Source organism: Syngnathoides biaculeatus, chromosome 16 (assembly GCF_019802595.1).
Source record: "Syngnathoides biaculeatus isolate LvHL_M chromosome 16, ASM1980259v1, whole genome shotgun sequence".
NCBI classification, from domain to species: Eukaryota; Metazoa; Chordata; class Actinopteri; order Syngnathiformes; family Syngnathidae; genus Syngnathoides; species Syngnathoides biaculeatus.
The window spans coordinates 23,786,447-23,814,006 of NC_084655.1; the positions used below are offsets into that span (position 1 = coordinate 23,786,447).

Consider the following 27,560-nt stretch of genomic DNA (forward strand, 5'->3'; position numbering starts at 1 on the left):
GCGTCTCTTGCGCGTTCCGCATTGTGTCTTTCCTTTCAGGACACAAAGAATCTTCGTTTAGGTTGTCGTCTACGGGCCACAATTGTAAGCAACGAGTTGTTCGGTTTTAAAAAAAAAAAAAAAAAAAAAAGTACGTCCAGTGCGTCTCCCTCGCCCTTAACTTGGATCGCAACCGCAGGAATGGACCGACGACGACTTGTACTGGGACCCGTCCGTTTACCCGTTTAACGAGGTGATTCTGCCCGTGAGCAAAGTCTGGACCCCGGACATATTTGTGACCAACGGGTGAGAGACGTTATTTTGCATCGTCGTCGTCCCTCCCCATCCTCAAGAATTTTTTTTTTTTCCCCGCAGCATATCGTCAAGCACGCAGAACAGCTTCCGTGACTTGATCGTGTTCAGCAACGGCACCTTGCGGCACAGAGTGGTGATGGCGGCCGAGGTCAACTGCGAGTTCAACCTCTTCAACTACCCGTTCGCCGAGGACGAATGTCCCGTGGCCATCCAGACCTGGTCCACGCAAGGTAGGCCCTTTTCCGCTGTAAGAAGCGGCACAGTGGATCAGATGGTAAAGCGTTGGCCTCACAGTTCTGAGGTCCCGGGTTCGATCCCGGACCCGCCTGTGTGGCGTTTCCATGTTCTCCCCGTGCCTGCGTGCGGTTTTCTCCGGGCAGTCCGGTTTCCTCCCACCTCCCAAAAACACGCAACGTTAATCGGACGCTCTAAATTGCCCCTCGGTGTGATCGCGAGTGCGGCTGTTTGTCTCGATGTGCCCTGCGATTGGCTGGCGACCGGTACAGGGTGTACCCCGCCTCCAGCCCGTTGACAGCCGGGACAGGCTCCGGCACTCCCCGCGACCGTCATGAGGATAAGCGTCAAAGAAAGTGGATGGATGGATGGATGTTTCCCACCGCGGACGGCGCCTACGTTTGACAGTTTTGGTGATTTCTGCGATCTGTCCGCAGGATGTGGTACAACCATGGAAATCGGCCAAGTGGAGGTGTACGATGGGAGCCACGGCGAATGGGAGACTTTGGGCGCTTACCTCCACTCGACGGACGACAGATATTACATATCGGTAAGGTCGGACGTCACGCTTGACAACAAATTGTTGAGTTTTGATGCGAGCGAACGATTCCACTGAGAGCGATGTGGCCGAACCGGACGCTTTGGCGACGCACACCTTCACGTTGAGTTCCTTGATCCTGAATGACACGAGAGCCCGAATTTTACAGTGGTCCGTAAAAACCATAAAAAAAAAATCCGATCAAAAGTCTGGGAAGAAGAAGGTTGCTATAGATAAGGGCCAAACAGAAAAGAATGTGACTGCAAGCGTTGCCGTTTGATCCACAGGCGCATTATTAATTGTAAATAAAGTTAAGTATTGCCATAAAACCCGATATATAAAATATATGGATAATGTTGATTCATTTTTAGTCCATTGAGTTACAGTACTTCTTAATGCAGTTGTCAAACATTTGTTATCATTAAAAAAAAAAGATGGCGTTACTGTTTTAACATATCCATTGATTTTTCTGAGCCGCTTATCCTCACGAGGGTCACGGGAGTCCACCCTGAACTGGTCGCCAGCCAATCGCATGGCACGTGGGGACGGGGCAATTTAGTGTCCAATTCATGTTGGGATGAGATGTGGGAGGAAACCGGAGCGCCAGGAGAAAACCCACACCGGAATAGGCCGGGATTTGAACCCCGGTCCTGAGAAGCGGAAGGTCAATGCGCTCCACCTGCCCCACCGTCCCGCCTCCTTAAACACATGTTTAATATTATTGCGAGCCATTACAGAATACATGACAAACGTTGCCGTAGCGATTGAATGAAGTCTTCTACATAAAATTGAAATACCGACAGTAAAAGTTGACACTGAAGAAAGGTTCCAAACTCTTTTGGTAGCGCACATGCGCATGTATCGATCTCCCAAGTTAAATACAAGCGAAGTGCACCATATCGCGTAGCGCTCCCGGAGTGGCCCGGTACTCACTTTGTATGTATTCGGCGTCTGCGTCCAGGTGATACTGAAGATCCGTCAGCAGAACCCGTTCATCACGCTGCTGCTGCCCAGCATCCTGCTCATCCTGGCCGACATGGTGAGCTTCGCCCTGCCGCTGGGTTGCGGCGAGCGCAACTCCTTCAAGGTCACGCTGGTGCTCAGCTTCACGATGTTCCTGCTCATCCTCAACGACCACCTGCCCGGCGACAGCGAATGCGGCCCCGTCATAAGTTAGTCTTTCGGTCCGTCGGGTCGGTCGGCGAGGCCAACGCGGCGTCAGCCCGGATGACCGTACGCGTGGCTTTGCGCTTGCAGAAAATCACTTCTGCGTGTGCCTGGTGATGCTGGTGGTGAGCATGCTGGTGTCGATGGTGCTGACGCGGGTGGCCAAGGACGGCGGCCTCGTCTTCTGCTGCTCTTCCGGACGGGCCGCAACCGCACACAAGCCGCGGGGAGCCGATCGGGGTGAGGGTCGGGAACGAAGCCTTATCGTGTGGCTAGGGCGGCGACCAATGCAAACAATATTTAGGATATCGAAGTATTTCAGTGCAACGTCTGAATTAACTGTGCAGAGACGAGTTCGAGCCCGTTTTAGTTGTTTTCCTGGGAGCGGTGCCGCGTCTAAAAGGTGGACGTATGTGCGCGATCGCAGCTGACTTCGCTCTTGTCCAATCGAAGCGGCTCTTCTCATTCACTTTAAATGTGGCGCTAGAAGTGCAAACTGATATGTTTGACTCTGGGAGGTGGAAGTGTGTATATACGGAGTTTATCAATATAGCAAATATCACACAATCGCTGGGGAAATATTGCAATATTGTATCGGCAGTTACTCTCAGACTCAAATGTTCGTATATGATCGATCATCACGCAATCGCAATATCATTTCGTCCCTGGTAACAAAAAAAAAAACAAAATAAAAAACCCCAAAACATTTTAATCAGATCTCAAACGTCAAAATTAAAAACTGCACTGTATTTTGCAAGCGACCAAATAACATGGACTGGATTGGTTAGTTTATGGAGAATAATTTTGCTCATGTACATCAATGTGTGATTCTCGTATGCGTGAAGAAATCAAAGCGGGCGTCAGCGTCATCCAGCTGGACAACTCCGAGGACGGTCGGATGCACCAGAAGCTGAGCGACTTCCTGGACGCCATCAAAGCCAAGGAAGCGGAGCGCGAGCGCAACGAGGCGTTCGCTGACAAGATGGACAAAGCCTTTTTCTGGTTCTATTTCTTTCTGGGCACGTTGTACTTTTGCGCTATGATCACGGTGATGGTGAAGTACGAATGCAACGTGAACCACTTGGATTTCTGGTGAACGGGCAGCACCGGGAAGTAACGCGGTACAAATACTTTCTGTGTTTTTTAATGGAGTTGCTCCAGGTGTCTACACCTGACCCTTCTTCTCCTTACATTTGAATACATATAAGAGCTCGTGCACGTGTTGTCGCCATTTTCACGGCGCCAAATTGCCGCTCAACAGCGTGACGTTTAATATTTACAATACCCGAGACCTGTTGTGCCGTCGGTTGTCACCACAGACGAGACGGATATTCAAAGACGCCATTCTATGGACTAGCAGCTGCAAAGACCAGAAAAGATGGATGGACTACGGCAATTAAACGTGATGGATGGGGCCCAACCAAAATACACACAAGTGTGTATGTAGCCATCGCTGCACTTCAGGTAGGAATTATTCTTCTCAATCTCAAATTCCCAAGAAGTATTTAGAACTTGTAGCATTTACAAGTTGGCAAAAAAGACGGACTCATCTCCAACGTACACGGAAGCGTGTTGCGGCCACACATTAAACGTCCGTAAACCTCTCCCCGACATAATTTTTTTTTTTTAAAAATATCCATTCTTATCAAATGAGTCCAATGGTGTATTAAAAAAGAAAATAAAGCACCGGTCAGTGATATTTACGTCGGTGAACGCGTGGCCACAACGCGCTTCCGTGTACGGGGGCTGAAGCCTATCCCAGCGGTTTATTTTCTTTTTTTAAGTACGCATTGGACTCGTTTGAGAACAATGCATATTTAAAAAAAAAGAAAAAGCTGTCACGGAGAGGTTTACCGAATTTTAACGCGTGGCCGCAACACGCTTCCGTGTACAGAGGAGCTGACTCGCTGTCTTTTTTTGTTTTTCCAGTCATAGTTAATGAATGCAAGTTTGGGTAAAACCGGGGGTCATTTATTGATATACTAGTATTTTGTATTGGAAAAAATCTTGAGTGGCTCCATCACTATGTGGGATTTATCCTTGACTGAGAACAGATCCAGCAACGAAGTATTTGTATGCGTCCAGACTTTTCTAGGCTTCCAAACTCTTCTAACTTACTCAGCAGATCCAGAAACATCAAATTCAGCTATGGCCGGTCACGTGACTTCGGTGCACGAGCTCTATAAATGTGTATTTATATTTAAAAATGTGTATATAAGATTGTAATCCGTTGAAATCTCGGGTCCTCATCAGGTGGACGAACCGAGAACAGGAACTTGGGAGGAATGTGAACTCGGAACCGATTCGGAGTAGCAATGTGTTGGCTAACGAGAATGATTCATGGTGAAAGTTCCTAAAAGCACCATCTTCTCGTGTTCATAAATTCTCATCTGGAACATCACATCCTTTCACGCAACGTTTTTTTTTTCCCGTTATCATTAGTGAAATTCATTATTTATTTTAGTTTTGGGGATGACCAACACTGGCTAGCTAGCTTCCACGACAACGCGCGACGTAACGCTCATTTTCATCTTCTCAACACGAGCACTTACAGTAGCTGTGGGAGTGAAAATGAATTCATTTTGTAAAATTAAATTTCAGTCTGTATTATTTACAATGATGCGGAGGATTGAATTAATATTTCTAAAACTACCATGTCCCCCCCCCCCCCAACACGAATAATACAGTTATTGAATACCACAAAAGATGTTGATTGTAATGCTGCACATTTTATTCTTGGATTAAACATTCTGTACTTGTAAAAGAAAACAAACTACAGTACAGTATATGATAATGCCATATTTTCTTTGTTGTATTGCAATTGTCTTTGCTGCCCTCTTCAGGTGGCAACGATTTTAGCACGTTCGATAAACAGTAGTTCAAGGTCAAGAAAGCAAGGACCAGTCATAAATATCAGTTGTCTGTAGGTTTATTACTGTAAATTCCAAGAAAGGTGACAACTGTAACATTAAAAAAGTAGAAAAATCATCACACAAATCAGTAGTCACCCCTTGTTCCGAAAGAGCTTGAAAAAAAAAAAAAAAAAAAACGTGCAGTTTTAACAATTATCACCATTTGAGCATATTATTACAAAAGAAATATAGATTCACGGGTCATGGTTTTCTTAATTTGTCCAATTTGTTGTGTTTTTTTTTCTTCATTTTCCCCAAAACATCAAAAGCTCCCTTAGGCCATTACGCTAGGCCAGCGATATCGCAATTAATCGCTTCACTCCCGGTGGAAAAACATTTCATGCATTCCATTGTTTTGATGGAACATTGGTGAAACGTGCACTCGCCATTCCCGACGTAACGATGCACAAAATCCAAAGTTTACGGCAAACAAACAAACAGCGGCCATTCAAAATAAGACCTTCACCTCCCGGTCCGCAAATTGCTCGGCTGTCGCCTGCTATGTTGTCCTCATTGCCTGGCGACAAATGAGAAGTTGAAAGTCAGCGTGACACAAAAGTCGAGCAATGAGCAGAACTGTGAAGACGTCGCAGAACCTGTTTGAGGAGTTGCGCCCCGAGGTAGTTCTTGGCCACGCTCCTGAGGCTGGACTCGCCCCGCATCTTACACCTGACGTAGCCGTACAGGTTGGCCCCTTGCAGCACGAGGCCCATCACGGCGACGGCCTGGCAAGGGAGGCCCCACGTCACGAGGCCGCGGCTCGGACGTGGCCCATATGTTACTCACCAGCCATTTAATTTGAAAGGTCAGGATGACGCTGAAGACGAAGATGACCCAGAGGGCGGGAAACACGATGAGGCCGAGCCAGAAGATCTTGGACTCGGCGCTGGTCGTCTGTTTCAAACTGTCAGCCTGGGAAAAAAAAAAAAAAAAAAAAACAAACAAACTTTCGAGGAGCGTTTCTCAAATGCACTTTACGTTAATGACGCAAAGTTTTCCCAAAACAAAATCTTCGCTGCATTGCAAACAAATACGCTAAAGTGCCCGTTCACCTTCCTTGCCTCGAACACCCAATGGCTCGTCCCATCTTCGTGGACTTGATTCCACCACCGCAGGCCCACCATCAATCTCCCTGACACGTTCTACGTAAAAAAAAAAAAAAAAAAGATTAATAATTTGCTCAGTTTTGACTAATAATAGCAGACGGTCCTCCTCACCTTGACGGTCCAGAAGTCACATGACAGGAGCAGGATGATCGTGACCATGCAGGCGATGAAGTGACTGCTGTAGTCGTCGTACAACAAGTACACCAAGATGGCGCTCGTTCGGAAGAACAGATGCAGGAAGGACACCACGGGGTGCCTGCAACAAATAAAAGCATTTTCAAACACTACCCGAGCGCACCGTTCATTCAATATCACGCATTTTTGCCCCCCCACCTCTCTGGTCCCGAACCTTGTCGACATAAATGCGTGCGCTTTCGCAATCATAACCAAACCACCCAATCAGAGGAACCGAGGAGGCGGTCTTGGACAAAAATGGATAAAGACGATACAAAACTGGGTCAAACAGAAGCTGATGTTTTTTTTTTTAACGGGCAGGGTTCATACACTTCCCGAGGATCAAAATTCCATGAATTTTCCATGACTTTCCAAGTATTAAATACAAAATTCCACGACTAATATTGGATTGACTGATCGTGGTCGACAGCGATGTTTCAGCTATATGATCGTGTGTTTTCACTTAAATAATAAGTGCCAGAGCTTATCAATGTAGTCGGCGCATCATAATGACTGTGAAATTTATGGTTATTAAAAATATGAACTATGATTTGAAATAAAATTAACACTTTTATTCTAAGTCCATGTTGGCGTCACTGTGGACGTCAAAATAACTCAAGTATGGTCCCTTTAAGTCAATGGTGTTGCATAACGACTGTGCCGTACCGAACTATAATCAATGTACAGATAAATAAAGCAGAATGTGATTTTGTTATAAACTGGCTATATTTTACTATATGCATACAAACAAAGCATTGGAGAGCGGTGCTGTGTTCATTCCATTGCATCGCATCATGGGGCAGCACACACATGATTAGAACAAAGTAATTTGGTGCACAAAATAATATTGCGATGGGAAGACATTTTTTCACCTGACTTCGGACTTTTTTGACGGGATGACGTCGTCGTCGTCCCCAAAAAGAGGAGCGTTTTGGGAGCTCTGTGGACAGAAAGAAAACACAAAACAGCTCATGCTAACTTCCCCAACTAGTTCACTTGAGTCTGGACTAAGTATTCGGTTAAATTGACAGTAAAAACCACGAAATTTAGCCACGTTTTTGCATCGATTACCTGGTGCATTTTCTTATGGGTGATTTGTCCCAAACTTCACCGGAAGTCAAATTCTAAACAAACCCAATGCGCATGCGTACAATAGCGACATCCTATGGCACAGTCTTTGGGACAAATTACATTAAACGTTTTCGATTTTTATGAAACTTGAGATCAACCTATGCGAAAAATACTTTAAGGTTATACGTTACTCAATTAGTCCTCTTTTAATAGCCATAATTATGTCTCAATCTGATGGTAAATTATAATAAAGCAAATGAATACGGTGCTACTGGGAGCTTCCGTAGAGCTTCACTCCACCTTTGGAGCGTAAACACGAGTTTCCTTCCAAAATCACGTCCACGTGTACAATACAAAGTCTCATAGTTTGTTCAGCACAAAGTTAAGGACGACCAATCCAGTCAAACCACACTGCGTTTTATGTAAAAAAAAAAAAAAAAAAAAACGATCCAGAATTTCAAGAAGTAAGCGACGTAGTGTACTCGTTTGCATTGCAACTCCGCCCAGCCGCGACGCCCTCGCGAACGAAGCGAGCGACCACTAAAGCCGGGCGGGTGCGAGCTGAGCTGTCGGGAACGCCGAGCCGCGCAACCGCCGCAGCTTGCCCGACAAGAGCGAGCTCGAGACACCCGGAAGGCACCAGCACGTCAAGCGGAGACAGGAGGGGGGGGACACACACACACACACACACCATGAACCGCTTCAAGACCTCCAAGTTCAAAAACACCACACCGAAGATCGCCAAGAAGGATGTGAGTAGTCGCCGAGCCTGTGGCGTTTGCTCGTTTTGTCGCGTTAGCATCGCGGCGGTGCGCGAGGAAAGTGTGGGGGGGGGGGGCAACGCTTGCTTGTAGTGTTGAACTTGCGGCATTTGGAGGGGTGCACCTGACTCTACAACGCCGTCATTCACATTTAGCGCTTGCTGCTAAAAAAAAAAAAAAAAAAAAACCCAAAGCAGGCTAACCGCCCATTCCAAACTGACCGCGGGATATCTGTAACGACATAAATGCACTTGCATGCGTTTTTAAAACTGTATTCAACGCCTTGCAGCTTACTTATTATATCATAGTGGCCGTAAAAGCCCAGGAATGTGACACGAGGCGAAGCGTGTTTTCCTCCAATCTCTGCACGCCATCTAGAAGACAGCAGGTGGCGCTCCGGAGCCGCCAGGTGTAAATAACACAGAGTCAATAACCCACTGCACTTCTGTCAAATCACCACGTACGTGAGGAAAAAGATGTGAAATCCAAGTATTTAAAAATCAACCAATACGCAGCAAATGGGCGAATTCAGAAAATCCGACTCTGTAGAAAGAAAGCTAGGCACAAAACACCCAAATATGGCGGAAGTTGAAATATCTGAAATCCACTTCAGGGATGTCCATAGTGATTGGTGTCTCGTTTGGACTTTTGCAAAGTTTTTAACAGCTGAGCGACGTTCTTCTTGCGCAGCAGCAGGAACTTCAGCCTCAGCTCCATCCTTCCCGTTTTGTTTTTTCACGCGATTGCACGATGACGTTTCCTTTTTTTGCTCTTCAACAGGAACTTCCGGAAGCTCTGTCTGATACTTGAGTTCATCCACGTCTTAAAGCAAACGCTATTCCGTCACGTTCGCGCAACTCCTCCAAAACGTTCGATGTAACAGCAGCCGACCGGAGCGCGTCGGGATCGATATTTCATAACCCGAACAAAGCAAAGCACACATTATACATGTAGAATGTTGGTGGGAAAGCAGACAAGACGAGGCAAGAATGGCGAGTTCTCGTGCTGTCGACGTTGGCTCCGTCCCGTTTGATGTCATCGGCGCGTCCTTTTGCGTTCTCAGGGATGGATCAACGACGTCCGCGGCGGCTCCTTCGCCGGCCAGGGGAACCACATCAAGGCGAGCGCCGAGCTGGTGGCCTTCAACACGGAGCAGGCTGGTAAGAAGTCCTACGGGGTGCGCTCGCTACTTTGTCTAGCCGAAGCGCCTCAGCTCACTTCAACGTAGCTCCTCGGCACCGAGCTTCACTGTATAGTATTGAAAACGGAGCGCAGGTTCACTTCTGAAATGAAAAAGAGATGAATAGAATCTTGCTTAAGCCATTGGGGTCTTTTTTTGGGGAGTTTCTTAGTGAATGTTTCAACTTTAAATTGGGAGTGTGTGCTGGTTGAATTCTGCCTAGCAACAAACCACCAATCATGTGACCAGAAGGGGAGGAAAAAAAAAAAATCAGATTTTTCTCAGTAAAACTAAGACGTCGCCATGTTTATGGACGAGAAGGTGGACGACGGTGGCCGTGCACAATGAAGGGTCGGCGGACATGTTTCAAGCTCGTCACGTGTTTACAGGTGGCGGCATGCTGGGCGTGACCACCGTGAAACCCGCTGCGGACGGACGGTGGCGTCTCAGCCACGTCGCCTGTCATTCTGGTACTTTTTCTTCATCCATCTTGTAATATTTTTGTAAATGTGAAATAGCACAATGTCAAAGAGGCCTTAACAATTCCAAAAGGCTTCTATTTAAAACACTGGACTGCTGGTCCAATGGCGGCCGGCCGCAGATTTGGGGACCGATGCCGAGTGAGGGCGGGGCCAGGGCGTTGCCGCTAGGCGTGCGCAGCTTCTACGCGTCGAAGTGAAATTCAGAGTGCTCGTAAAGACAAAAGATTGACGTGCTCGTTTAATTAAGACGTCAAAGACATGAATAATAACGTTTTCCGTGGTGCGGCCTCCTTTCTCTGTCAGATCTGGTGACCGACTTGGACTTTTCTCCGTTTGAGGAGAATCTTCTGGCAACGTGCTCTGCAGATGAAACGGTGAGCTCGACTTTTCTCCCCGTACGCTATTTTATGGTACTTGTCTGGTTATTGTGTATGTCTTATAATAATATTTCTGATGTGAAATGACATAAGCATAATAACGTAATACCTTCATGCGTGCGCTTCGTGGTCCTCGCTGGTGTTTTCATTTAGTCTTTGTCTGCTTGTCCCGCCGCTCAGCAAACGTCTGGAAGTGCATCACTTCCGGGATGTTGCTCTCCTCGTTTTTCCACAACCTCCGCTGTCGAATTTGAGCTCGGAACACAAAAACCAAATCAATTGCCCAAGCAACATCTGTCCAAACTTGTAAACTGGACTCCTGTACGTATTTGTGTCATGTGACCCGGTGGCGCTTTCTGCGTGCAGGTGAAGCTGTGGCGTTTGTGCCAACCCGAGTCGGCGCAACCACCCCTGGCGCCGGAGCTCACCCTCACGCCCGGCCGGGGACGGCCGGAACTCGTCCTCTTCCACCCGACCTCTTCGGGGCTGCTGGCCGTCGGCGCCGCCAAAAGTCCGCTCGTTTGGGACACGGACCGCCGGGATGCGCCGCTCGCAGGTAGACGCGACAGAACCAGAACCTTCCGGAAGGTTGACGATTGAGACAAAACTATTGACACGTAAAGGGGCTGAGAAAAATACACTTCTTTTGGGGGGGAAAACAAAAAAAACCATTCATACTCGTCCAGTGTAGTCTTTATTAAATCTAAAATGTGGGCGGAAGAAGCCACCATCCATCCATTTTCTGAGCCGCTTATCCTCACAATGGTCTCAGGAGTGCTGGAGCCTATCCCAGCTAACTCTGGGCAGGAAGCGGCGCCCGCCCTGAACTGGTTGCCAACCAATCGCAGGGCACGTAGACAACGGTCGTACTCACAATCGCACTTAGAGGCAATTTCGAGTCTCCAATGAATGCTCGTTTTTAGGGATGTGGGAGGAAACCGGAGCGCCCACCCGGAGAAAAGCCACGCAGGCACGGGGAGAACGTGCAAACTCCGCACAGGCGGGGCCAGGATTTGAACCCCGGTCCTCAGAACTGTGTGACCAACACTCTATAACCAGTGGCTCCACCGTGCTGCTTGTAAAATACAATGGATTTGAATGGTTCTCGAACGGTGTGGCGCCCTCTCGTGGTTTGTAAAGAATCACCGTTAAATGTTCAAACTGAGCATAATATTTTAGCGACTTCGCTTGAACCGTTAGCCTACTGCACAGTTCAGCTGTATTTAAGTTTTCAGTATCAAATTTGTTGACACACCACCAAATAAAAATGCTTGAAAAATGTATCTACACCAAAATGGTGGTGATATTGTCTGTTTAATCAGAAAATAACATTGGGAAATGCGGTGCCGTTTGGTTGAACGCAAAGCTGTTATTCTGTTTCCTTCAATCGCTAACATGTGGCTTTATAATATTTATATGAATATATAATGGGGCCTTGTGCCAATTAGTCAAATAGCATTCACGTGTTGTGCCCGTCGTCACTGTATGGCGTTGGCATCGAAAGATGGCCGAAGATGCGTCATTTCTCGTAAACGCTCATATTTGATGATAGCGCCGGTTTGGCCGCCGCCGCCGCCTTTGACATTTGCCGGCGTTCTCCGAGCTGCGATTGGTTGTCTTGACGACAGAACTTCCTGGGGCGTCCTAATGCTTTTCTCCGTGGCATGCGGGCGGTTCGTCTCGCATTCTCGTTGTGTCGCTTTGTTCGGATACGACAACAGAACGCGAGTCGTCGTCCCGGTTTGGTTGTTGTTGTTGTTTTTTTTCGTTTGTTGTTTGTGGGGTCTCGTTTGGACTGACGCCGCCTACGTTTTGCCGTCCCGTGGCTTCGGGTTTGGGAGCAGCAGAGGTAAACGTCTGGTTATGAAACCGTCCCCCCCTGCCCCCACCTCCAAATATTCAAAGCTGGCCTCAGGATGCGTTCGCTGCAGTTACACTCGTTGAGCCTCTCTTACACGCAGACGTTTGCAAAATGGCCGCAGCGAATGATGACACGAGAGGCGCCGTTCGGGCGTCGTACCGGATGGCCTCTCTCGCGTTTTAGCTGAAATGCTTTGCCGTACACGTCTGACACTTGAACCGACGCGCTTTAGTCAACACACAACGCGGGATTAAAAAAAAAAGTTGGCGAGTGTGTAAAAGGGGCTCCCTCACCCCCGTGACGGCCGATTTTTCTCTTTGCATTGTGGAATAATGCAAGTTTTCCTGCAAACGTGCAACTTTTCTGCCTTAAAGGAGACGCTTCTCACGTTGATGACGAGCACTGCTGGGCCTGAGGCCAGCACGGCTCTCGAGCTAGGGCGTTGCGACGAGGCGAGCGGCTTCAATTTGCGGAAGTGCGGCCCGGAGTGTGGAAAAAAACAGAGAAGGTTTCTATGAACACGACGAGCTGAATCGGAACGTGGCAACCAACCAACAAATTGAGAGCGTCTCATTCACGGACACAACGAAAAATTGACTTGCTTGTTAAAGTTGAGGCTTTAGAACGCAAATATTTGCATTAAATAAAGTCATGTTTTTCCACATCCCCCTTTAAGTTTGAAGGCTTCTTCGGCGAAGCATCCCAAAAGCCACGCAAGCCACTTCCTGCTGTGCTCACCTGTGAATGCGGTCTTGCCCGACCCAGAAGGACGTGTGCTTTCTTTTTCTTTTTCTTTCTTTCTTTCCTTCATTCATTCCTGACGTGTTTCGTCTTTTGCTTATTTTGTCTTTTTTGTCCACACGCTAACACTTGTTGCGTTTTGCAAACATCTTTGTGGTTGCGGGTGACGATGACGTCGCTGCCGTGTGGTGTGTTCAGTTCTGGAGGAGCACGGCGAGGAGCTGCAGAGTCTGAGCTGGAAACGGGACGGTTCCCTGCTGGCTTCGACCTGCAAGGTGAGCGCCAGCCGACAAAAACGGACATTTCGAGGTCGCTGGCCCAAGGGCGGGGCGATTGACAAAATAGTGATATAATCATCCAAAAGTATATGAAATTCCAATACATTTTTTCAGCCATTTGCCCATCATTTTAATCTATATTTAAAGTTGATGACGCTTTTCAAGTGTTACTTGTTACTTTTCGTCATCCAAAATCGCAACGAACAAACATACAAAAGTATTCATTAAAAAAAAAAATCGCACTATTAATGCCGTCGCTAACCATTTCTATCAATAGTTAATTGCGTTTTTTTTCATTTAAAAACGAACCTTTTGAAACGAGTCAATTTGACCCACAATTTTGTGGGAGAGTTGCATTTCCGCTCCATTCACTTCTTGCGGGGTTAATAAAAGTTTCCGAGGTGATTTTATTGCATTATTTTGACTCCAATGTTGGTTCTGGTCTAATTTTGTGCTTCCAATATCATTTATGTGTGAATAGTAATAAACATGCCCCCCAAAAAAGAAGTAGAATAAGAGATGACGTCCAATCCTGCAAACTAGGATTGCCTTGGTTAAACTTGATTTGCCATCATAGTAATTGGACACTAGATGGCGCTGTTTCGCCACACAAAATTAGACGACTGACGGTCAAAATGTTAGGGAAGGCCATGAAAACGCCAAGAGTGATGACTTTCTTGTAAAATGGGCACCGATTAGCAATCCGGGAGCGTTTATTGGAGGAACCTTTTCAAAAGCATAAACTTGCGGTCGGTTGAGGAAGATTTGCTTTGACCTCACTTGAGGTGAACACATTAGGAGCGGGAAAAAGTGGCAAAAGTGAAAGCCTCGCCGGCGTCGTCAAGCGTTCATCACGTAGCTCGCAGGGATTTCCGCTCGATTGATGCGAAACTTGTCACATAGGAACATTATTGTCATTTCTGGACTATAAGCCGCAATCCTTTTCACACGCTTTCAGCCCTGCGGTTTATGCGGTAATGTGGCTCATTTGTGCATTTTTTTTCCTCGCGGCCAAAAGGGGGCGAGCAGAGAACTTGGTAGACTGATGGAATATATGTGCCGAGGAAGTGACTTTTAGCGGTCCGGCCCTGTTAGCGCTGCGCTAGCATGTTACTGCCGTGTCTCAGTGATTTTTACCGGTTTGTTTTATTTATTTACATTTTTTTTTTTTTTACCAGCCCTATTAGCGCAGCGTTAGCATTATCGCTGTGTTAGTGCGGCGCTAACATTAGCGTTAAACTCTTTCTGTGTACCATCTTTATAAATATCTCGTATTTAAATGTGGGTTTCAGCGTGGGCACTTGCGGCTTTTGCACAGCTGCGGCGTATGTGTGTACCAAATGGTATTTCCTTTACAAATGTACTCGGGTGAGGCTTATAAGCAGGCGCGCTCTGTAGGCCGGGAATTACGGCATTAACATGTCAATTTATTGCAAAGGCAAACATGGGTGGTGCCAGGTGGCCCAACTCCCGGCTGCCTGCATCGTCCACTTTGCATGCCAGTGGCGACTTTGGGCAACTTGTTTACCGTACTCTCTCACGTAGCGACGTCCACTTTCATTCATACCTGATTCATATCTGGGTCAACACTGCATGCTAATACCAATGCTGGTTTCCTAACCAAGATTACGTCAACTGTGGAACTCGACGCAAACTCCAACAGAAGTTGATTGACGTGAAAATGAGCCCCGACGTGTACCGAGTGACGCGTGACGGTCTTAATTGCCCTTAAGTCCAAAAAGACGTCCGTCCGAAATGCCCCACGTGCGTCCGTTTAGCGGGTTCTGATTGTCAGCCCGATTCTGATTTGTTTGTCTTTGCGGTGACGGGTAACAAATGAGGCCGTCAACGTCTCGGGTCACATCCTGATCACGGCGTTGACCTGCTGCCTCGATGGAGGAGGTGCCGCCTTGAACACGTTGAGCCAAAATTGGAAGGGTGGGGGGGGGGGCGAAGGGGGGGGGGGTCGCAAGTGTCTTGTGGACCACCGAGATTCTCTGTTGTCATTCAACCCGACCGCCCCCTTTCGATCTCTCCAATCCGGCTTATTAAAGCAAATATGGTCCACACACATGTGCGTCGGGTAAACATTTGGGGGGCAGGCCTGTTATGCTGGGCGGGGGGGGGGGGGGGCTATGAAGGCAAGGCTACCACCCCAGAGTCGTGATGGGATCACAACTGCCCTTGTTTAGCTCTCCAGATGTTTTCCAGAATGAGCCCATTCACGATTTATCCGAAAGAAGGAAACGGAGCGGGCGGGTCGCTGCAGCGTTCCTGCGAGGTGTCACTATAGGCGTCGGCGGCCCCTTGCAACCCCCCCCCCCCCCACGCCACGGTAAAAAGCCGCAACGTGGCCCGAGAGGGATCCCTGATCCTCCCGATCCCCGGAGGTGTCGCCGTGGGAGACTGGAGTGCGTTTGGCGCCGCATGATTGAAGACTCCTCATCCTCCGTGGGTGTGTTTGTTTTTGCACGCAAGCGCAAGTTGTGTACGGCAGAGAGCGCGGAAAAGCCATGAAGAAAAAGTCCGTGACGCTTTGGTTAAACAGCTGCTGCACCCGCACTCACGCGTGTTGTGTGTCGTCGTCGCACTTCGGAGGGCGCGTTTTGCTCAGCGGACACATCTGCAAGCGAGCCGACCCCCATCGGAGTGTTTGCGCAAGCCGACACTTGCTTGTCATCCGGTGTTGGCGGAGTGGTCGCAGAAAAACAGACGGCGGCGGCACAAATCAAACGGAGGCCCCCGATTTTCAAAAAGATTTTTGGCAACTTGCTTAGCGTATTTTGTACAAATGGTGGCCTTTGGATTCATGGACGCCGTACCCCAATTAATTGCCCGCACCTTTGGTCACACGAACACATAAAATACACATAACACGGATGTCTACTTTTTTGGGCTAACGCAAAAGTACCGTATTTTCCGGCCTACAGATCGCACCTGGTTATAAGCCTCACCCAGTACATTTGTAAAGGAAATACCATTTGGTACATGCATAAGGCGCACCCGTGTAAAAGCCGCAAGTGTCCACATTGAAACACGAGATATTTACAAAGAAAAAAAAAAATGGTACACAGAAAGAGTTTTCAAAGTTTTAATATCTTAGCTTAGCTTAACGTAGCAACAACACGGTAGCACGAACTGGGCTGGTAAAAAAGAAAAAAAAAAAAACCACATACCGGCAGGTACACGGTAGCAACACGTTAGCACAGCACTGACAGGGCCGGTTAAAAAAAAACGTGCCTAAATAACTGAGACGCAGTAACACGGCAACTACATGCTAGCGCGGCGCTAACAGGACCAAACCAGTAAAAGTCACTGAGACACGGTAGTAACAGAACTGCAACACGCTAGTACAGCGCTAACGCTACTGGAGCGCTAATAGGGTCGGTTTAAAAAATATATATCAGTAAAAGTCACTTCCTCGGCACAGTCTCACTCTTACCCTTTCTGCTCGAGTGCCCCCTTGCGGCCGTCAGAAATAATGCACAAATTAGCCGCATCGCTGCATAAGCCGCAGGGTTGAAAGCGTGTGGAAAAAAGTCGCGGCTTCTAGGCCGGAAATGACGGTAGCTTTTTTGCAACTATATTTTCTAAAATTGTGGCCTCAACTCCAATGGACGTCGGGCCCCAATTATTCTCCTGGTTCACTTTCTATTTTCTAAAATAAACATTGCATAATTGCAAATGGAGGCCTCCCCTTATCCTCGGAAGAAAAAGGACTTTTGCCGAGTTGTTTACGCATTTAATTCAAATAAACGCTTCTGCTCCTTAAAGACAACGCCCCCCACTTGATGAATTGCGTACTAAATGGAGGCATCCGTTTTCTTCCCAGAAAAAGTGATCTTTGTTCATTTGTTTCTTATATTTCGCAAGCCAAGAAATACAATTTTTTATTTGAACTTCAAGACAAAAAAAGTCTTTTTTTTTTTTTTCCTCCTCCCTTTCAATTGATCACCGGCTGCGTTGTCCACTTGGTCCCCCAACTCACTCACGTCCGGGTATTCCGTCGTCCCCTTGCGTGCTTAAATACTACACGTCCTTTTTTCCCCTTCTCGGGAAAAGCGACTTTTGGCAACTCGTCTCCACCATTCTGGCCTCCGTTTTAATACGCGCCGGGCCCCAATTCATCTCCAGGCGCGTCGCTTGAATATATTCCCGTGGGGGGGGGGGCGCAATTACCTTTTTTCTATTTCTGATAGAAAAGTCGAGTAAATAAACACTGTTGAGGAAATACGGTACTACTTAAATATGTATGTTGTTGGGGATTAGGTCAGAGCTGAGGGGCGTCATATCAGTGGGTGGTCCTGATACGCACACAGTTGAGATTCTCTTTCCAGTTTATTAGTGTGCTGATCCTCTCAAAGAATAACGTTCATCAAAGAAGGTAAAATTGAAGATAAATCAATTCTCCCGCATTTGCACATCAGTCCATCGGTTGTCAAAAGTGAAGTTTTTCTTTGCCCGACGGCGTCGCAAACGTACCGCGCGCACGTCTCGCGTACTCGCGGTCAGGATGCCGAGCGGCGCGTGGCACGCCCACAGCCTGATCTCGTTAGCCTCCGTTTCCTCCCAGTCGGAAAGGGTTCCTGCTTTCTGATTGGCCGCTCCGATTGATGCCGGTTCGCCCAGAGTTCGCGCCGTCGCTAATCACGAGTCCGCGTACGACCGCGCCGATAGATGAAACTTTCTGTTGTCTGTGGGGAGGTAGTGAAAATGGAGTATCCGAAAAATGCTTACACCCGCTAATGCTAATAGAGAAAACTGTAAATATAGCAACAACCACAGTCCCAAAACAGTTTACCATCATTCCAAACTCATATTTAAGCATGACTTTTAAAATTACATGAATATGTAACTTCCCCTAACAATCCAGGCTAAACTTAGCTCCTCCCCAATGTAGCTCGCTAGCGATTTTCCACTTAAATGTTTTCTAGACACCGATTCAAAGCTTTTGGAGCATCTTAGGCAATATGGGAAAGAACTTAAAATTGGCAAATTGTTTTTTGTTTTTTTTTTCCATGAAAAGAAAAAAAAATTGTACATAGTGAACCGCAAAAAAAAAAAGGAGGATTTCTGTGAGGCTAAAGCTCAATAGGCTCTCAAGTTCTTCCATTTCCAGATCTGGTTTTGTGCATGCTAGAGCAGAATTAGGGGCTTTCCCCAAAGTGTTTTTTTTTACCCTCCAAAAATGTCTCCAGAATTTTAATTCAGGGGGAACGACAAGTTTGAGCCTAAACCCTGACTGGTGAAAGTTTTTTTTTTTTTTTTGTATTGAACAGAAATGACTGATAATATTACGGTTGTCCCCGCAGGACAAGATGCTACGAGTGTTCGACCCGAGAGCCCAGCTGAAACCGGTTCAGGTCAGTGTCAGTTCTTCGACTTTGGGTGGAGGTCGTCACCCTCGCACCTCACGTCGTCGGTTGAGGGTTACGATTCCGCACCGTCCCGCGGCGAGCTCAACTTCGCTCGGTAGAATTGTGGCTTCTGATTCTTCGGCGGCGAAAGTGTAAACTTTCAAAAAACAAGGTCCTCCCACTCACTTGTGAGCTTTGGACGGCCAAATAGGGAGCTCGGCGTAGCTCGCTGAGTCAGCAAACCGGCCGAGTCCGACCGCCTGTGTTCTCGCCACACGTGGCCTCGGCCCAAATCAAATTGATCCGAGGCTCCGGTCCGCCGCCTCTGCTTAGTCAGGTGGCGGCTTCAGTTTTGAGTCGCTTCCTATTAATGTTTGCTCAGGTGGGATGGAAAAAAAAAAGGTGATTGGTCACGTCCTTTCAAGTATGAAGTATGATTTCATTGGCGGATGGAAGGAGCATTGTGCATTTGGGCCTTTTTGTGCTCAAATGACATTTTAGTTGAATAAAAATAACCCAGTCAAAGCTCACCTTTCGTTCTCATCTCCAAAGAAAACTTTGTCCCGACGCTGAAGAATTTAGGAGGCGGCTCTTTTTCTAAAGCTTTTAGTAGGGCCTCACTCGAGGCGGAAGGAATTACGAACAATACCAAACACGATCATTCAAGGGTCTACCCCTGCCTGCTGGCCGTTGGCAGCTGGGATCGGCTCCGGCACTCCCCGCGACCCTTGTGAGGATAAGCGGCTCAGAAAATTGATGGATGGATGGACCAAACAGTAGTCCGTGTCAGCCGCGAAACCTTCAATCTAGCGATAGAAAGTGAAACAAATTTTAAGAAGAGCCTCATGGGACAGCTGACTTTTTTTTTTTTTTTTTTTTTAAAACGGTGGGAGGTGCGTGCAAAAGTTCAAAATAATACAATTTCAGTTATCGGCCAGATGGATGTTGGAATAAGTTTGAAAATGATTTATCTTTGCCTCATTTTTTTGGGTTACAGAAACAAAGTGTCATTTGGACAAGGGTGTGTAGACTTGTTATAGCCACCGTGTGATAGTTGCGTTGTAAACGGAGGGTCCCCCCCCCAAAATTGTAAAATCATTTGGCATATTCGCAGCTGCAGCCGCTAACTTTTCCGCTCGGTTGAAACGGAGACATCTGGAGACGCCTCAACGGGCTGACGAGCGCACGGGCCAAAAGCGTCTCGGCTTTCGTGGATTATTAATCGCATTCGCCGCTGCCGGCCCGGGAAAATTCGATTGGGCGCCTTTCGGGCATCCGAGTCCCTCACACTTCATTTGGGGCGACTGGTGACCCCCCCCCCCCACCGGATGGAAACGTCACGAAACTCCCGACGGTTCCTTTCAGGTCCGCGGCCAGGTGGGGTAAATATAGATCGTAATTATGGCCCCGCTCGTGCTGTATGTACGGGAAATGATTTGGGGTCTCGGTGTCCGCCGCCATCTGTAATCAGTCCAGTGTGGAAGAGTCCGGTCCGGTCCGGTCCGGTCTTAGAGACGGACGGTTCGACGGCTTTGTGCGAATTTCTGGTCCTGACCGGGTCGCCAGCCCGTCACGGTCATGATGAGAATTCCGGGCAACGTTTGGAATACCTCGAATTTGCAACACAGATATTATCGGCGGCAATAAATCAAATATTCCAAAGGGGTTAAGACGCGAAGATGGACTGATCGTAGCTCGCGTCCACCACGCGGACCGCCAAGTTCCGCCGGTTTCGGGGAAACTTAAATGTTAAAGATGCCGATCTGATGAAATGCCTCGATGGCGCCGGTCTGGGTCTGGGTCCGGGACTGGCCTCGTGGACCGGGACAAGGCCGATTTTTGCGACAATCTTAGTCACAAAATGCGGTAGTAGCAAAACACAGGAACGTTTATTTTTCTAGCTTTTGATTTATTCGTGTACTTTTTCTCACAGAATTTCACGTCGTGTATTTAAAACAAGCAGAAACTTTGCACTCCTGTCTTAATCCCAACATAGACAGACAAAATCAAAAATGTATATTTTCTTTCTCCTCCGTTAGAAACGACTTTTGACTCACTCGTATGTCAATTTTTTTCCCTTTATTATGTTTTTAGGATATGCGCCTTATTTGGTCGACTTCTATGTCGTCCCACTGTAGTTTTTTTTTTTTTTTTTGTCTTTAATTTTGCATTTGCTGACTGTTCAGTTGTTTACGCAAGTGTGAGCTCGCGCGTATGGATCGTGTTCCGAAAATTACAGTCCCAAAAATAACCCTCGTAGTTTTGATCCGGCGCCGGCCGCGCAGCCGTCAATCTGCGGTCGCCGGGAGGAACGGAAGACGGGGGTGTTGGGGGGGGGGGAGTTTGCCGGACTTTCGGGGTCCTCGGTTCCTTCCATCCGGCACAGGCTTCTGGCGCTTCGGGCGAAATTTGAGCGGACCGCAGGCTGGAATGGGTTTGGACTACGCGAACGGGGCAGGGCCGAGGAAAAGCGTAGCGGTTTGACTCGGATACGTCGGCCAAGAAAAAGAAACGTTACTCACGGTGCCTCTTGTAGCTTCCTCATAATTCTGCGTTAGCTGTCCGGAAGGTGGCAAAATGAAAAATGTCTACAATGACGTCCTCAGATTAAATGCGTCTTAAATTGGGTCTTACCAGAGTGGGTGTTTGGAACCAGAGGAGCAAATCCGTCCGGGTCCGTGCTCGGCCAGGTCCCACAAGTGCCAGCCTTGTCCCCAAAAGTGTGGTGGGGACTTTATCGAAAATTACAGTCATGACATTATTGGATACAGTTTTTGTTGGTCGTTGTGCTGCTCTTTCTGGCCAACTGGAGGCAGTATGAGAGAGACATGAATATTGAGACGTCTCAACTCCTCACAGCTCGTCACTACGGCACTAGTATGAGTTGTTCTTTGCAGAGGCTAAAAAAAAAATCTAATCAAAAGCCTTTAATGTCCTTATATGCTGTGCTGTGCATACAACGAAACGATGAGTGCTTCTCGACAAGGTGCAATAAAATGGAATAAAAATCGCAGAATTATGTGACTGCGAGGACAGTTATGTCGTCATTCTACGTTTGTTGCCGCATCGTTTGTGTTCACTCTGTTGCTTAGTGTTATGCTGCCGCTAATCACCGAATGTGCTGTTGTTTCAAATGCACCAGGTGTAATTGTGCTTTTTGAACGTTAGATTTATGGAGGATGAGGGGAGAAAAGTCTTGAGGCCTTTTTGTTGAAGGATTGTGTTGCTCCTTTTGAGGTGAAGTTTGCCGTCACCTCATATCTCAAGTCTGCGCATACAAACGACAGCTCGTATCTCAAAAAAACGCATCACGTCAGGTGTCAAATAGTCAATGAAAACATTCAGAGGCAGCACTTCATGCACTATACTGCGTGTATGTGGCTTCGTTGGGGAATCACAATCAGCCACGTGTCGTTATCAGGCGCTAACGCTGTTGACTCTCCGGGGACCCGACGGTATTTGTATCCAAGCCATTAAAAAGTCCTTTTTCCCTAATCTGTCCCCTCAAGTCGATGTTTGTTTAACGGCGGCGACAGCAGCACGCTCGCCTGCCTCGAGCGTTTCAGCACTCGTGCGCGCTTGTCGGATATCCTCACGTTGACTTCGGCTGTTTTCTTGTGAACTACATCAACTTGGCGTATTTCACCAGCAAACACAAGGAAGGGTCTCCGTCGGTCCGAGCTTTTAAAAATACCTTCCCCTGTCGTAGAAACATGTTGCCGTCCCAAGAGCAGTGAGCATTTTAGCTCCCTCGGAAATGCGCGTGTTTACAGTTTGTAAGGCGTAATGCTAACAGTGCGGGGGATTTTGAATCAACACTGTGAAAATGTGAACTTTTATGGCAATGAAGCGGAGCCCATTCCGAGAATCACAGGCGACTTCATTCCAGATTGTTCATCAAAGTGTCCGTGGCGTAGCTGCCACGCATTTTCACTTGATTCAATGTTCTCGAATCTCATCGGGACAATTGACAATCAATTAACGGTTATTTTTCAAATGTGGTTTTTTTTTTATGTGCCGGGGCAATCTTTTGAGGATTCGGAATGCGGTCTTGCGTGGTTGTTGCGCAGGCGCCCGACTGCTGATTTCACGTCGTTCCATCTTCAGAGAGAAAACAAGTTGGGACTGAGTCAAAAGTGCTGTCAACAGAAGTCTTCGCGGTGTTGATTTCATCCCCGGTTTGGAGTCCATCCGCCACATCTTGAGCGAGTTCCAAATATTTTCTTGAAAATTGGTCCGGTTTTGACGAGGCCGTGTCAAACGCGGTGACACAAAAGCGGGAACGGGACCCGCGGGACTCGGCGAATCGCGATCTGGAGCGGTCACTTCACCGACAAACCGGGCCTCGTTCATCACGCCGCCTTGCGGAATTGCCGGTGACTCCAAAGTGATGAAGATGTTGGAAAGCTTTTGTTTTGCTTTGGATCCTGTGGCTACATGCTCGCCGGCAGATAAACCCCCCCCCCCCCCCCCCGACTCCGCCTCACACGTGAGTGACGGCTGTTACGGGAATGGTTGACAATTTGCTCTTTCCTCCAGCTGCAATCAGGACTCACCGACGTGTGAATTTGTCTGTCAGCTGTCAGCCGCACGCTTGAGCGATGGGGTCGACGTCAACAAATAATCGCAGTTTGCAAATTGTATATGTCATTTGCTGGCATGGAATAAGTACGCGCCATATGCTTGTCGCGTGAGCTCATCCCACAGGGTAACGACCCAATTGACACGGTTTACTTACTAATCCGACTAACCTTTAGGAAGGGGAGATCAATTAATCCTGACGCTGAGATGATTTTGACACGTGTGCTTGGTCTGTGATTCTTATCCAAACGTTGCACCTCGAGGGGGGAAATGAAATAGTGGGAAGAGTGGCTGGTCTCAGCCAGATCCGCGGGATGAGGTGTCGAGCCGCCTCGAGCGCAATCATCACTCAATCAATAAAAATGAAGTATGGGGTGAGGCAAGTGCGTTCTTAATGTCTTGGTTTCTCCGGCGTTCTTGACTTTTCGGATTGGGGAAGCTCACTAACTGGCACCGCAGGAGCTCATCGGCCGTGAGCTGAGCCCACGCCGCTGAATGGCAGACTGGCCAGTGTCAAACGGCGGCATTAAGAACGTTTCTCAGGTCTACTGCAGCTAGGATTTTTCCATCAAATAGTACACACGACAATTAAATAAATATCCGGTGGTTGTAAGCTATTTAAATTACTCAGTTTTGGGGAGACGGTTGTGTCTCGCTCATTCCAAGTTGAATCAAAACGCCCATCTGACTAACTCACCGTGGCGGGCGCTGAAGCGAGGGTCACAAGTTTTATACGGACACTCATCTTCATAACAATTCCTCACAATAATTAGCAGCAATGATTTTACAAAGTAGGATAATTATCAATCTAAAAAAACGTACATTTTCATATGATCGCTTCTGCAAAACAAGCGGCCAACTGTAACAAGAAATGAGTTACAAACGTGAGAGGCCCTCGAAGCGGGCGTTGTCGTCCTTTTCCTTTGCCCCATAAATCGGGCGACCGTTAATTAGTTGACTTTTGAGGGGGATCTTGCGAGTGTGCTCATCGCGCAAACGCTGAAGTTTGTCGGGAGTTTTCTGTGAGGCAACACGCCCGCTTTCAGGAAATCGAAACGCTTGTTAGCGTTATGTCGACGCGCTCGTTAATCAAGCGGGACTGCGTGACAATTGCGAAATATGACGGGCAATGCGCAAATCGTCAACGCAGCTTGCAAAACCCGACGCCGTTCGTGAGGGTTAGACGAGGCGCTCGAGTGTTCCAGGCTGACCGATGACGCGCACATCGCGGTCATCGTCAGTCACACGAGGCCAGCGGCGAACTTTGAAGAACTGGCGCCCCTGCGATGCGGTCGCAGGGAGGGGAGTGCGGACCGCCAACTTTATTATCCGCTCTGCAAAATAAGCTCGAGCGGGCTGAGGGGCTCCGCGGTCTATTCGACAGCGTGGGGACGTTTAAGTGTGGTCCGCCCTCCCCGTTTGAGAGAGCTACCCAAAGAATCGTGTCTTTGTTTGGGTACTGAGCTGGTCTGGCACGTGGATTTTCATCAGCTCCAGGTGTGGAACGCCCTTGCAGTTGTCAGCCGCGTCGCTCCTTCCTCTGTCATTACCCGGCAGATCCGATGTTTAAGCTGTAAAGAACTGGCCCACGTCTCCAGAGGATGCTTTCACCGCAATAACCATCAAAAAACCCCAGAGATCATCAAAAATCCAATACAGATCTCATCTGGCTCCCAAGTGCTTCTTTTGGACCAAAATCCAGTGTTCCTGGAACATGATTACCAGGAACATCGTATAAGTGTTCTGATTCAGACCTTGGCCGGTCGTCTCGGAGAGCGTCCTCTGCCAGGAGGCACGCTGCGCTCCCTTCAGTCCACCCACCCACAGTTGCAGTGGAGTCGGCTCCCATGTGTTGTCCCTCCAGGCCCGTGGGAGGGGGTGAGCGCAGGCCCTGAGGACTCCATGTTGGCTTGCCGGATGTTTAACTGTGGCCACACGACCCATGTCGCTCCATGCTTCAAGAATGACGGCCCGTATGGAAATTCAGAGGGACCTTGAGCGAACGAAGTGTCACCCCAGAACATCAACACAATAAAATTAATGCATCGGGATCTTCGTTAGCCTGTTTGCCAACCCGCTAGCCTTGGTAAACCAGCACCGTTCCCTTTCACTCGAGCGACCGGCCCATCCGACTATGCCGAATGCCCAACTTTCCCTGCCGGTGACGTATTGAGCAGAGTAAGACGTTCCCCTGACTTGTTTTGGTGCCACAGGTGGACTTGACGTCTACCTGGCGTTCAGGCCACAAACTAGTTGAAAGTGGTCGTGGGTGATCTGGAGCCTAACTTAGCTGCATTTGGTTGGCCAAAATGTTGGGTACGCTCTGGACTGTCGAGAATTCAGACTCAAATGCACCTCGATGTACAATTTACAGTCGCGATGTCAGAAAACCTGCGCAAGAGTACCAAGAGAACATGCAAGGGTGGTTCAAGCCCTGAACCTCAGAACTGTGTGCCAGATATGCTTACCACTTGCACACCGTAGTGCACTCCGTTTTGTTGCTTCCTTTGCGTCAAGACCTGATCGTCAACCGAATTGGGTGTTACGCCCGACACTAGTACCGAGCAACCCAATAAATGTTCTCATCAAGAGTACAGAAAAGAAGCAGACGTGTATCAATTGTTTTCTGGAGATTTCGTTGTGCCTGGGATCCATATTAAACTTGTGAGTCGGGCCAGTCACCCCCCGGAGAGGTAGCGGCTTTTGAACGCCGGACCTGGCTGTGCCTCGGCTTTACAGCTGTGCTCATTTGCTGATGCAGGAGGGAAAAACCGACTGCCTACAAGGCAAATTTGAAGCCTGATGCCACTAACAGCCCTCTGGCTGAATTAAAGAAGTTTCTCTACGTTTAGAATGTTGTTAAAACAGAAGCCGACTGGATTGAAGCGGCGTAGTGAGGTCGTTAGGCGCCTTCTCACTTTCATGCTGTTACAGCTGCAACCGACCGAGGCGTGTTGTCATTCCCGTAGATGACTGCCCAGATCGCTGCCCAGTTACTGACCTCACGCCGACATTTTAGGGAACGACAGGCGCGCTTGTTCAGCACGTACTGCTAGCATACTAGATACGTGGTTTCTGAAATTTTGGGCGCTTTTTGGGAGGGGACGAGTGACTGACATGAAAGCGGAATAAAGGGGACGTGCCCCCACCCCCCCGCCTTTGCCAGGCGCGTGTCTTGTGATATTCATGATTGCGGACTGTAACGCCGAAACCACATTTTAATGGACCGTGAAGACGGGGGACAGGAGAAGAAGAAGAAGAACGCCCCGGCGACTACCGCAAAGACTAATTGGCCGTGGATGAAAGGACTGGGACTGATTTTGGGCTCGATGAAAGCTTCGAGGGAACAGTTCGTTATTGGAGGAGGTGGAAATTATGAGAAGAGCGGAATGATGGATAGGGAAGAGGAAATGAGAAGCAGGTTGAAGGGTCTGCCGCTGGAAAACCGGTAAACTGACTCCGCTGTTACCGTTGACCCCGTAGTCACGATACACAAGGAACAAAACATTCAAGAAAAAAAAAAAAAAAAGGGGGGGGGGGTTAGAGGCTTCTTGCGAAGAGTCAATCAGTGTCCAACTCCAAATTTATTATACCCTAAAAATTGAATTTATTGTAACGGACAATCAAGAAGCAATTAAAATGATTATAATGTAGAAAATTGCCGTCTGAAAAGTACTTCCCCAAGTGTTGAATGAATTCATATAATGTGTGAGCACTGAAACCAACCATATTTGAATATATTGGCGTGTACCTGTATTATCTGTTTATTATTGTAGTTGCTGTGAACATATGCAGTTGGCAATAATGACAATATGGCGTTTTTCTTTAGAGTGCCTCATTGTCACCTGAGAGTCTGAGCATGTCACAGGTGGACAACGGAATAATGAGACCAAAGCAAAAAAAAAATCAGAGTGGGTGTGGCCTCTTTAGAGCGCCTCATTGTTGCGGTGTGGAACCATTACGGCCGAGTCCAGCTTGATTTTTCACACTTTTTAAGCTTCATCTGATATATTTGACCATCATTCAAAATCATCAGGGTGGTGTGCCCAATTTCGAGTTACATATTTTCATTCCATATTGACTTTATGATGAATTTGAATAATGTTGCTCTGACAAGGATGGATGGAGAAGGATCAAAAGCAAAACCCGATTTCGTATCGTGAGCGAGAAAAGCAAAGTAACAATTGGAGGGAAAGCACTTGCTCTTCCCTCACCAATGAATCCCCCTTTCCTGCCAAGCATCCCACAACCCCCCACGAACTCGCACACAACTACGTGGACAGAAAAAAAAGAAGACGTGTTGTGATTGCTCCCAGATGTGCGGACGAGACACCTGATCTTCATCCTGGTGGGCGAAGCAACATTCCCCGCGAGTGACACAGATGCAGGTTTTGCCTTCGGGATGGCCAGAAGTCAAAACGCCGAAGCGGGAAGATGACGGAAACA

General features: G+C 47.9%; 3 protein-coding genes across 7 annotated transcripts in view; 2 read left to right on the forward strand and 1 right to left on the reverse strand.

The window, feature by feature from the left end:
- Positions 1 to 4,836, forward strand: part of LOC133514651 (5-hydroxytryptamine receptor 3A-like) — a 33,642-nt gene extending 28,806 nt beyond the window's left edge. The window contains exons 5-11 of the mRNA XM_061846482.1: positions 40 to 84; positions 179 to 285; positions 355 to 524; positions 966 to 1,078; positions 2,028 to 2,238; positions 2,324 to 2,473; positions 3,079 to 4,836. Coding sequence (XP_061702466.1) covers positions 40 to 84; positions 179 to 285; positions 355 to 524; positions 966 to 1,078; positions 2,028 to 2,238; positions 2,324 to 2,473; positions 3,079 to 3,329 — 1,047 coding nt within the window. The 3' untranslated portion in view covers positions 3,330 to 4,836. The remainder of the gene's footprint in view (positions 1 to 39; positions 85 to 178; positions 286 to 354; positions 525 to 965; positions 1,079 to 2,027; positions 2,239 to 2,323; positions 2,474 to 3,078) is intronic.
- Positions 4,837 to 5,282: 446 nt separating this feature from the next.
- Positions 5,283 to 7,761, reverse strand: LOC133514263 (Golgi apparatus membrane protein TVP23 homolog B-like). The gene is made up of 7 exons (XM_061845809.1): positions 7,497 to 7,761; positions 7,298 to 7,365; positions 6,363 to 6,507; positions 6,198 to 6,287; positions 5,932 to 6,057; positions 5,742 to 5,870; positions 5,283 to 5,662 (listed from the first exon to the last, which is right to left on the reverse strand). Exons 1-7 carry the CDS (start codon positions 7,503 to 7,505, stop codon positions 5,645 to 5,647), a joined length of 585 nt encoding a protein of 194 aa, XP_061701793.1. The 5' UTR covers positions 7,506 to 7,761; the 3' UTR covers positions 5,283 to 5,644.
- Positions 7,762 to 7,815: 54 nt separating this feature from the next.
- Positions 7,816 to 27,560, forward strand: part of LOC133514256 (mitochondrial import inner membrane translocase subunit TIM16-like) — a 92,270-nt gene continuing 72,525 nt past the window's right edge. For 2 of the 5 annotated variants that reach the window (XM_061845788.1, XM_061845789.1), the window contains exons 1-7: positions 7,818 to 8,248; positions 9,321 to 9,417; positions 9,827 to 9,907; positions 10,223 to 10,293; positions 10,663 to 10,852; positions 13,097 to 13,173; positions 18,489 to 18,539. In XM_061845788.1, the coding sequence (XP_061701772.1) occupies positions 8,189 to 8,248; positions 9,321 to 9,417; positions 9,827 to 9,907; positions 10,223 to 10,293; positions 10,663 to 10,852; positions 13,097 to 13,173; positions 18,489 to 18,539 (627 nt within the window). In that variant the 5' untranslated portion in view covers positions 7,818 to 8,188. Of the gene's footprint in view, positions 8,249 to 9,320; positions 9,418 to 9,826; positions 9,908 to 10,222; positions 10,294 to 10,662; positions 10,853 to 13,096; positions 13,174 to 18,488; positions 18,540 to 27,560 lie in introns of all 5 variants that reach the window. The other 3 variants (XM_061845791.1, XM_061845790.1, XM_061845793.1) reach the window with 3 other exon arrangements.

Coding starts and splice junctions, on each gene's coding strand:
- LOC133514263 (XM_061845809.1), bottom strand. Junction 6,508..7,297: donor TCAAAAAAGTCCGAAGTCAG/GTGAAAAAATGT, acceptor TATTTGTTGCAG/GCACCCCGTGGTGTCCTTCC. Junction 5,871..5,931: donor CCTTTCAAATTAAATGGCTG/GTGAGTAACATA, acceptor CTCCCTTGCCAG/GCCGTCGCCGTGATGGGCCT.